This window comes from Meriones unguiculatus, chromosome 9 (genome assembly GCF_030254825.1).
Source record: "Meriones unguiculatus strain TT.TT164.6M chromosome 9, Bangor_MerUng_6.1, whole genome shotgun sequence".
Lineage (NCBI taxonomy): Eukaryota > Metazoa > Chordata > Mammalia > Rodentia > Muridae > Meriones > Meriones unguiculatus.
In genome coordinates this window covers 57,630,544-57,641,059 of record NC_083357.1, presented here as the reverse complement: position 1 = coordinate 57,641,059, position 10,516 = coordinate 57,630,544, and the positions used below count along the sequence as shown (strand labels likewise).

Here is a 10,516-nt window from a genome sequence, read left to right as displayed (position 1 = left end):
TCTCCGTGCCGGTCAGTATACCTGGGCTGGGAGATCAGACTGGAGGGCAGTGTTCAGCTCAAGCCAGCCTGTTCCCCTCAATCCCAAATTCTTCAGTGGTTGGGTCTCCCCAAAATGTACATGCTAAAATCCTACCTCCCAACATAGTGTTATTAAGAAGTGGGTTGGTGGGGGGGGCTCGTGATGAGGTTTCACGAGGTTATGTATAAGGATGATATTTCAGAATGAGATTAATGGCTTCACAGGTTCAGGGAGCTCTACCATGCGAGGGCAGAGTGAAGCCAGAACCTTGGAGATTAGTCAACTGAGCTGAAGTGAGTAGGGGGTTTGGTCACCTGAAGATGCCAGCAGACTGGCAGCTTGCTCAGGTCAAAGGTCATGTCTCACCATCCATGATTCCATCCTCTTACACGGCTTGAAGTTCTTGCTCATTTCAGTGCCGCGGCTGGACAGCTCTCCAAAGAGAGGACGGTGATGGCTCTCTGCTTCTGATGCCGAAGGGAAGACAGTAGAGAGACCAAGCCATAGCCAGGGTGATGTCATGTAACACTGTGACGTCACAGTGTTTTCTCCTGCTTTCTTCACCCATTTTTTGCTCCCCTATTGCCACATCCTTCTCCTTGGTCATCTGGCTCCCACATAGGTGCACACACATGTATACACAGGCATAGACACCACCTGGGCTCCCAGGTACGTAAAGTGGTGGGTAAGGGGGTTAGGAATTCGTAGGGGTTCAGGTTTGACACTAGTAGCCACAGTGCCGGGGAGGGAAGGCTTGAGCTGTAGCTGCAGCTGTGGAAAGGGGAGGAAAACAGCAGGAGAGCAGCAAGGAAGGTGACAGTTGTTCCTGGTGCTGCCATAGTTTACCATGCGCCTTACCCTCAATCATCCCATAATCCCTTGCTCCCCAGTCCCCTTCCCTCCTTCCCCCCCCCCCGCCCCTTACAGTCGACCATGGCCTCAGAAGCAGAAAGAACATTCCATCGATTTGCTGTATTTGGAGAATCGTCCAGCAGTGGAACTGAAATTACCAACAAGAACTTCTCAAAACTCTGTAAAGACTGCGGCATTATGGATGGCAAGGCAGTGACCTCCACAGATGTAGACATTGTGTTCAGCAAAGTGAAGTAAGGGGCCAAAGGCTGGGGGTGGGGCGTGAAGGGAAAAGATAATTGGTCACATCGAAGTTCATTTCCTTCTTTTATTTATTTATTTATTTATTTATTTATTTATTTATTTTTGAGACAGAGTTTTTCTATGTAGTCCTTGCTGTCCCGAAACTCTCTGTAGACCAGGCTGGCCTCAAACTCACAGAGATCCACCTGCCTCTGAGTGCTGGGATTGGAGGTCTGTACCACCAGCCTGGCATCGCCTGGCACAGTTCTTATGGAAGATTTATAAGGAGCATCTGGCAAGTGCTGGGCACTGCCCCGGTCCCTCTTCTCAAGATTCATTGGCAGGATAAAATAGGCCATGCCTGACTAAGAGAAAGGTAGATAATGTTGGGAAGTGGTGACTTCACACGCCACAGTTACTGGATTTCTGTCTGACTGGCCAGGGCCAAGAATGCCAGAACCATCAACTTTAATCAGTTTCAAGAGGCGATGAAGGAACTGGGCCAAAAGCGCTTCAAGGGGAAGAGCCCAGAAGAAGCCTTGGAAAATATTTACAAACTCATGGAAGGGAAGGACCCTGCCACCACCGGGGTTACTGTGAGTGAACTCTTTAATTTCTGTCTGATCTTTTCCTTCCTTCCTTCCTTCCTTCCTTCCTTCCTTCCTTCCTTCCTTCCTTCCTTCCTGTCTTTCTATCTAGCAGGATCTTACCCTGTTAGCTTAGAGTAGCCTAGAACTGGCTGTGTGACCCTAGCTAGTTTTGAAGGTCTTCATGCTTCAGCCTCCCAAGTGCTAGGACTGTAGGTGTGTGCCACCACACCGACCTCAAGGATAGCATTCTTCAGCACCAGCCCCAAACCCTACTTCCCTAGACTCCACTTCCCTGCTCCCTTCTCCCTTTCTATGCCCCACAACCTGTCAGTAGTATAACTCCGGAGCCAGGTTGGAAGGCTTGCAGTGTGCTTCCTGTGCCGGAAGACTTTAGGGCCCTGTAGTCATTCCAGAGGTGAAAGGGCAGGGACCTGTGGAGAGACCTGCTCCAGGTGCAGCGGGAGCTCCCAGCTACACCCTAAGGCACAAAATAGCAATGTCGTTAGTAGAATTTAGACTCATTCTCGCGTCTCATGTCTGCTCCTGACAACTCAGTCTTCTGTGGCTTTGGAGACGCATTAGCATGGGAGGACGTGGTGCTCCCCCAGCCCTCCTCCTCCATATATTCAGGCTTAATCTCAGACCTCCTTTCTCTCACCCCTCCCCTTCCTAAATTGTTCCCACTGTCAGCTCTGCACACTGGGAGTGAGGCTTGGGGCTGAAGCCCTCTGGCAGTAGCCTGCTCAGAGTAACTCCTCTCCATACAGAAAAATCCACTGTCCTTTCCCGCAGTTTCAAGAGTAGATGGCTCAGACAGAGTTTCCTGCACACAGCAGTGCCTGGGCACTCAGAAAGCGGCAGCCAGCACTTTCTCGGCCTGTGTTCTGAGACTCTCAGGCCCTATGTGGAGAAGGGCTGCCACAGGGCAGGGAAAGGTAGGGTCAGACGCACTCTCTGCCTTGCAGAAAGCAACAACAGTGGGTGGAGTAGAACGGCTGACAGACACCAGTAAGTACACTGGAACCCACAAGGAGCGCTTTGATGAGAGCGGCAAGGGGAAGGGCATCGAAGGACGGGAAGACACCACAGACAACTCAGGCTATGTGAGTGGCTACAAGGGTGCTGGCACCTATGACCGAAAAAGCAAGTAGAGAGGAGCCATGGCCTGCTAGTTTCCTGACCCTGGGTTTTTAACACCAGGAAATAACAATAAACATTGTGTGTGCAGCATCCAAGGAGTTCCATCTCATGAGTATGAGGAACAGATTGGCCCACAGAGAAAGGGAGAAGAGAAAGCTCAAGGAGCCAGAGTTTTCAGCCATGGACCTTTACCCTGCTAACCTCATGCATACCAGTGATAAGGTAGTAGTCTCCTTGGCAACTGCTCCTGAGAACAGGACTGGAGAATACATCTGGAGAGAGGAGTTAAATCAGATGCAGAAGAAAAAATATTTGCTTACTGTGTTTACACATCAGTGGCCTCCCCAGAGGGAGTCATAGTTTTTGATTGGCACACCATGATCCAGATAATCATTGATTAGACCCTTGAATGTGTCTCCTAACTTCCTCATCTGTTAGAATCCAGGGTTTCTTGGGAGATAAATAAAAACCAGGAAGGGAGGCCTTGACACCTATTACAAATCAAAACTTTATTTTCAGGCTGGGAAACAAGAGAATCTTTTCATTTGTTTGTTTGGTTTTTGAGACAGGAGTATCACTGTGCATCCCTGGCTGGCTCTGGAGGCCTGAAATTCTAGAGCAGGCTGGGCTTGAACTCACAGAGATCTGCCTGCCTCTGCCTCCCAGTTTCCAGCATTGAAGGTTTTCACGTGCCCTACCTCCATCATCATGCCCACAGAACAGAAGACATTTCCAACTGCTAAGAGTAGTTCTGAAGGTTGTTCAGAGATAGGTGATTACCAGGACACCAAAAGCACAGAAGGAAATCAAATCATAATTGAGTTGAATGTGTTTTTAACTTTTTATTTTGAAACGATCACAGATTTACAAGAAGTCACTACAGAAAGGCGCCCATGGACCTTTTGCCCAGTTTCCCCCAGTGGTTTTTACACTTTACGTGATGGAGCTGGGCCTGCCTCATCCTCTGACACCTGAGTGAAACAGACTCCCTAGAGTCTGGGAAATGTTGGGTAGAGATAAGGGAGGAAAGAGGGACTGAGGGACCTTGGGAAAAACAAACAAACAAACAAACAAAAAACCAGAAAGGATAATTTAAAATTTCTCTGGGCCAAGGTGAGAGAGGAATGGAAGGCGGAGGTTGTGAAAAGGTGGGCAGCGTGGCTAACAGTGGTTGGGAAAGTAGGAAAAAAAACATCACTATTCTCCGTGGTGGAAGGAGATAGGGAAGGACAGGTTATATAAAGGGGAAATCACAGAGAAGTACAGGCTGGGGACAGAGAGGGCTTTGAGGAAGTGAGACAAAATGGGCCCAAGGGTCATAGGAAGGTTCTTATTGTTAGAGTGTGGCAAGAATTATAAGGAAAACAGCGGGGAGCTTCGGGGCTGGGGGTAGGGGCGGAGTTGACACTAAAAACAGGGATAGGGAGAGGTACGGGAGCTGGGTGCCTGTTGCCATGGTGTGAGCTGGGGCCTGGGCCTCCATCCAGAAGTCGGAATCTGGCCCAGTGTATAGACAAGCACGGCCAGCTGGACACAGTCGGCTTCTTGGGTGGGAGAGAGAGGCTCGAGGTGGGGGGGGATGGGAAGGTGAAAAGAGCCTAAAGAGGAGGGAGGGGCTCTGTTTCAGAAGTCAGGGAGGAAGACTCACTGCCAGACTCAAGAGACTGGGGACAAGCTTTGGGGTGGCATGTAGGGGCCATACTAGGTGGGACTGTTCGGGAGCTGAGTCCCTAAGAGAGGCCAATGATGCCTATTGGCTCAGCATCATGCTTGCGGGAGCAGAGCAAGTACAGCCTTTGGTTGGTCAGGGTACTGTTGTAGCTACAGCTGGACGGCGGCTGTTTATGGTCCAAGGTGCAGATTGTGAGCGGGAAGGCATCCTGAGTGAGGGTACAATACTCATTGTAGTTCTCACAGAAGCTCTCGCTGTATTTGCAGAACTTCTCAATGCCTTCCCAGGGCGCATGCACCACATAGTGGATCTTAGGGCAGTACCAGTCCTTCAGCCTTCCCCTCACGTAGTCCATGAGGCCGTTACAGTATCCATGGAAACCCTTCGCGTAGTTGACCTTGGGGTAGTCGACATGTAAGATTCGGAAGTTCTTGATGGCAGTCTGCATCGAGAGGCCTATCGCCAGAGTTGGTTGGAAGAAAAGGAGCCAGACCACATCTGGTGCCATGCCTTCTGCTGGCAGAGTTAAGGTGGTTAGAGGCACACTAGGCCTTGAAGAGACTGTCCACCCTTCCAAGAGTCCCCACTATGCTCTAGCTTTCCCTCTGTGCCGCCCCTGTCCTCAGTCCCTTCCCAATTCTGACACCCTGGGAAGATGAGGCACCTGCTCAAGTCCACCATATACAGCCAACCATTTACAGCCAGCTCTCCCCCCTCGGTTCACCACTGAGCCTCAGTCTCACCCAGTCCTCGGGCTGCAGCTCAGAATCGGAGGTCCAGCTGGTCCTTGGGGATAGATGCCTCCGGATGCCCCGTTTCCTGGCACTCCTTATGGTGGATACAGGAGGACAGGCTGCCTCGGCAGTCACAGACAGCTCCGTAGGAAGGAACTGAAGGCACTTGGGGAAGGTGTGGGTGGGGAGGCAGGGATTTGCCCTGCTTCAGGCCACTTACAGCCTAGAGGTGGGGTGAGACTAAAAAGAGTTTTAGATGAAGACCAGGCTGGAAGGAGGGAGTGCCCCCCCCACCCCCGGTTTGAGAAGCCCTGTGCTTTGTGGTTAGGTGGATAGGAGGAAAGAGACATCGCTGTCTGGTCGGCTCAGAACACTTAGTTCCAACCTCCTGGCCAGAAATCTCTGAGTTCCTGGGCCTTCTTTGATGTCTGCTCTGGCCCACTGGTCCTGCTTTTAGCAAAGTGGGAAGGAAAGAACCATCTTTTTTTCTGAAGAACAAAGTGTTTACCTTTGATCAATGGTCCACCAACGTCTTACCCCACTTAAAAGCCCCCGGGGGCCATGTGCACCACGCCGCCCACCAAAGCAACGGACTGAGAACAGAGAATCTCCAAGATTTCCCACAGTCCTGCTCCTCAGTGCCCAGCTGACTGTGCCAGTACCCACGATTCAGGGCACTGCTGGAGATCTCTGCCTGCTGGCTCTGAAGCTCTGAGCGTGGCAGGTTAGCTCTGATAGCGTTATCTGAGGCCTGAGAGAATGCAAACCACCTGGCCTGATCAGATTCTTGAATTGGCTAGTCTGGTAGTGTGCCCTGCTAAGGAAAGGGCTGAATTCCTCAACTTTTTAATCAAATATCTGGATCTTCATCAGAGTCAACAAGCCTGCTTCAAGGAACCTTCCAGCTCTAGCCCTTGGTCCCACAGACCTTTCAGCCTTGTCTTCCTGCAGGTATTCACTTCTGACCGGCTCTCACTGTGTATCTCAGGCTGGCCTCAAATTAGTTATCCTCCTGTCCTCATCCCCTTGAGTACTGAAAACACAGGTATACATATCCCACTGCCCAGCTTCTTGGCCTTGCTCTGAGGAGAACCTTTTGACCTTCAGCAGACGAGGGAGTCAGAAGGCAGACCACTCGAGCTCTGGGGCTCAGGGGAAGGAGGAGTCAGTCTCAGAGGCATATTGGTATTCTTTTCGTGGTCCCTCATTAGCAGCCTCCACCGGGCTTGTTCTTTCTGGCTGCACAGACTAGAGTCCAAAATTTATTCTTCTCATTTCTCTTGTGTCTTTGTCTTTATTTTCCTGCTGCTGTGATAAAAAAGCTTTGACAAAAGCAACTGAAGGGAGAAGGGTTTATTCTTGCTCGCATACCAAGGATAGCCCACTGGGTGGGGAGTTCAAAGCAGCAGGACCTTGAAACAGCTGGTCCCCTTGAATGTGCAGTGAGCAAGCAGATGCTATGGATGAGCACATGTTGCTAAGCAGATGATATGGATGAGCACGTGTTGCTCGGTCCCTTTTCTCCATTCATACAGTCCAGAATCCAAGCCGGGAAACAGTGCTTCCAGGCTGAGTTTTCCCACCTCAAGGACTGCCATCAGGATTGTAACCCAAAGGCATGCACAGAATCTCATCCACCTCCCAGGTGATTCTAGGCTCTATTAAGTTGACTTTGGCACTAACCATCATGGTTGTGCTGTATGCTTCCTTGGTTTTCTGTGAGAGGCTCCTTCATCTCCATTATAAGGCATGATGTTTAAGGCTTGAGTCCTGGCCCCATGGTTTATATGAGATAGGCCATCACTTTTAGTTTCTCAAGTTAGCAGGGAGGCAGAGGCAGGGGGATTTCTGTGAGTTCGAGGCCAGCCTGGTCTACAAACTGAGTTCAGGACAGCCAAGGCTACACACAGAGAAACCCTATCTGGGAAAAAAGAAAAAAAAAAAAAGTTTCCCAAGCTTCTGCTTCATCTGCTCATGAGGATAGTTCATTATTCCTCATAGTGGTTATTAGGATTCATTCCGATGTAAATCACAAGCTTTTGCCCAGTGCTTGGCCCATGATGACTACTCAGCATACAATGAATCTTCAAGTCATGCAGCCCTCAGAATCTGAATTAAAATTCTCCCCAAATCAGTCCCTCCCATGCATCCTTCTTTCCCAGCTCAGCTTCTCCTCTTAACTCCACTAAGTCTCAGTGTCTTTCATTCAACTACTGAAAAAGAAATTAGTTCCCATGGTGCTGGGGAGATGGCTCAGTGGTTAAGAGCACTGGCTGCTCTCCCAGAGGACCCAAGTCAGTTCTTAGCATTCACCTGGTGGCTCACAACCAACTCTAACTCCAGTTCTGAGGGCTCAGATACACTCTTCTGGACTCTGTGGCTACTAGGCATGCAGGTGATAGACATACATTCGTGAAGACAAAATACTTGTACACATTAACATTTTTTTTAATTTAATTGCCTGTTTTGTTTTAACCCTTTGCAAGAGGTTTCATGTTTCTTATACTATATAATCCAGTCAGCATCTCCTGGGACATAAGACTGCCATGATCTTGCTCTTGCCTGTGTCTGTATCTGCATTTACACCCCTGCTAGATTCCCACCTTGTTGGGCATCCCACGCCCACGCCCTTGTGCTGTCTCCTCTACTTGGAATGCTATTGCTGCCCTCTTGCCCCATTCATCTCACAGCTAGTTCATCTGAGGAGCGTCCTGAGGTCTCACTGCAGAAGTCTCTGCTTAGAAAACCTCCCGTCAGGACTGTGCATAATTCAGACAAGTGAGAATAAATTCAGAGCCACAGAAGGCAACGCTGCTGTCCTTCAGGCTGCCCGGGCCTGGCTGATTAAATCTGTGTTGTGAGAACATCAGTCACAGAGTCTGTGATCCCAGTTTCAGCCATGCCACCTCACCCCTTAGTCCCTCTGAGCTACTATTCTTTGCATTCCTCACATTACCCCTTTCGAGTTTCTCTGCCACCTGTGCACACTAGATTGCAAACCTAAAGGCACATTAGAGAGGAAGAGGTTCCCTTAATGTCTCATCTTCTGTCAGATGAGACAACGCCTTCCTTAGCTCAGAAAGCTGTGAGAATGGTGCAGTGCAATAAATATAAAAACGGCTTTAAATTATTATTTGACAGTATGTAAACAGGTAACTGCATACCTTTTAGTACCTTTCCTAGGTTCTACATTGATTTGCTTTTGTCATTTTTACAGCCTCATTTAGTCCCTAAGCAGACCTAATGACAAATCTACATCCCTGTGCCACCAACCCAGAGCCTCCTCTGGATTCATCTCCACAAAGCTGCCAGTGATGATGTGACATGACAGAATTTTTTAAAAATAGGTCTTAATTTATCCTTGGAAGATTTCATACATGCATTGAGACCATCCTTACTCTTACTTCCCCCTTTAACTCTTCCTAGACTGCCTTTGCCTTGTCCCTATCCCAACATCATGTCCTTTAAAAAAAAATAATAATCTATTTGAATCTAGTTGGTGCCATTCAACCGTGGGTGGAGGGACATCTGGGAGAGTGGGTACCCCACCAGGGGCTACAACCCTGAAGTAAACTGACTTTCATCCAGCAACCAGCAGCTGCCAGTAGCTCCTCAGCAAGGGGCAGGGCTTTGTGAGCCTCTTCTCCATACATGCTGCAAGTTTGGCTGACTTGATTTGGATTTTTTTGGGTTTGTTGTTGTTGGTTTGTTTGTTTGTTTGTTTGTTTGTTTGTTTCGAGACAGGGCTTCTCTGTGTAGCCCTGACTGTCCTGGACTCACTTTGTAGACCAGGCTGGCCTCGAACTCACAGAGATCGGCCTGCCTCTGCCTCCCTGGGTGCTGGGATTACAGGAGTGCACAACCTCGCCGGTCGTGACTTGATTTTGTGTAGACAACCACAGCTGCTGCTGTGGGGTCCTGAGAGCAACAGCCCCGTCCTCTGCAGCAGACCATTTCACAGCAGCCCTCCCTGACAGCTTCCCTGATGTTCTGTGCAGGGAGGAGGTTGTACCATAAATGTAGGATTTAGAGCTGAGCGTTTCTCCATCCTTATTCACTCACTTTGATCAGCTGTGGGTCTGTATTAACCGTCATTCACTGAAAAGGGAAGATTCTCTGATGACATCTGAAGGCTGCACGAATACTGCTATGGGCAGGAGCCAGGAGTGGTGGTGCATGCCTGTAATCCCAGCACTTAGGAGGCAAAAGGCAGGCAGATCTCTGTGAGTTCAAGGCCAGCCTGGTCTACACGGCGAGTCCAGGACAGCCAAAGCTACAGAGAAACCCTATCTCAAAAAAAAAAAAAAAAAAATTTACTATGGGTGGTGGGAACTGAATTCAAGTCCTCTGGAAGAGTAGCAAATGCTCTTAGCACCCCCCTCCCAAAACTATATTTCTTAAAGTCAGTAAATAATATAGGAATGCAGAGATGAGAAAGATGTCATCTCTGCCAGCTGGAGATGTAGCTCTGTTGGTAGAGTTTTCACCCAAAAGACAAAGCCTGAGGCTTGATCCCAAGCGCTGGTTACTGTGGGACACACCTGAAATCCCAGTACTAGGGAGGTGGAGGCAGGAGGATCAGGAGTTCAAGGGCCATCCTCAGCTCCATAGCAAGTTCCAAGCCATCATGGGTTACATTAAATCCTGCCTCAAAGATAAATAGTCTGAATTGAGAGGGTCTGAGAAAGCTTCCCTGAAGAGTCTCACTGGGCAGTTAGAAGTTAAGTGGCATGAAAAAACATTATGAAATTTACGGCTGCCTGCAGTTAAAGCACTAAGCGGAAGAAAAGTCAGAGATAGAGTTAGAAGGGCAGATCTGCCAGATGATTGCAGGCCTGAGCACGGGCTAAGGAACTCATTATGGATATAAATAAGGCGTGCAGAGCTGGAAAAGGTTTAGCACACAGGTTAAGCCCCTCACCCTAGGACCTGGTCCCTCTCTCCTCTGTCCTAGCTTGTCTAGGTGCCAAGGATTCTAACCTTTGGTCAGGGCTGCCTCTTCCAAACCCACAGCTGTTCCAGGAAAGGTCATGGGAATTCAAAGACCTGAAGAGAGTCCCACAGCTGGTCCCAACATTGCAGCATTTCACTTTCTCCAAATATAAAAATGAGCCTATTACCCTTATTTATCCAAGGTCTACAGAACTTGGATCAGCTCTCGTCTGGAGGCAAGCACTCTCCCATGGGCTTTCCGTTGGTATCCAGAGGCTGTGTGGAACTTCGGAAGAAAGGCTTGGCTCTGAAGGGTAGGCACTAATCCAGGC

At 49.2% G+C, this 10,516-nt stretch overlaps 2 protein-coding genes across 5 annotated transcripts; one reads left to right on the top strand and one right to left on the bottom strand.

Annotated features, from left to right (window-relative positions):
- Positions 1–953: 953 nt before the first annotated feature.
- Positions 954–2,936, top strand: Tppp2 (tubulin polymerization promoting protein family member 2). The gene is made up of 3 exons (XM_021652252.2): positions 954–1,127; positions 1,559–1,712; positions 2,672–2,936. The coding sequence occupies exons 1-3, from the start codon at positions 955–957 to the stop codon at positions 2,855–2,857; spliced, it is 513 nt and encodes a 170-aa protein (XP_021507927.1). The 5' UTR covers position 954; the 3' UTR covers positions 2,858–2,936.
- Positions 2,937–3,663: 727 nt separating this feature from the next.
- Positions 3,664–10,506, bottom strand: Rnase13 (ribonuclease A family member 13 (inactive)). 4 transcript variants are annotated; one of them, XM_021652313.2, is made up of 3 exons: positions 10,373–10,506; positions 5,262–5,492; positions 3,664–5,034 (listed from the first exon to the last, which is right to left on the bottom strand). In XM_021652313.2, the coding sequence occupies exon 3, from the start codon at positions 5,024–5,026 to the stop codon at positions 4,577–4,579; it is 450 nt and encodes a 149-aa protein (XP_021507988.1). In that variant the 5' UTR covers positions 5,027–5,034; positions 5,262–5,492; positions 10,373–10,506; the 3' UTR covers positions 3,664–4,576. The 4 variants fall into 4 exon arrangements, with proteins under 4 accessions (XP_021507988.1, XP_021507987.1, XP_060247239.1 ...); XM_021652312.2 differs by having other exon boundaries at positions 3,664–5,031; XM_060391256.1 differs by having other exon boundaries at positions 3,664–5,031; positions 5,262–5,475; positions 10,373–10,467.
- Between the last annotated feature and the right edge of the window lie 10 nt (positions 10,507–10,516).

Bases quoted from the DNA above. Each gene is read 5' to 3' on its own strand.
- Tppp2 (XM_021652252.2), top strand. From the start codon at position 955: ATGGCCTCAGAAGCAGAAAGAACATTCCATCGATTTGCTGTATTTGGA. The intron at 1,128-1,558 runs GTAAGGGGCCAA...CTGACTGGCCAG, and splicing joins ATTGTGTTCAGCAAAGTGAA to GGCCAAGAATGCCAGAACCA. The intron at 1,713-2,671 runs GTGAGTGAACTC...TCTGCCTTGCAG, and splicing joins CTGCCACCACCGGGGTTACT to AAAGCAACAACAGTGGGTGG.
- Rnase13 (XM_021652313.2), bottom strand. From the start codon at position 5,026: ATGGCACCAGATGTGGTCTGGCTCCTTTTCTTCCAACCAACTCTGGCG.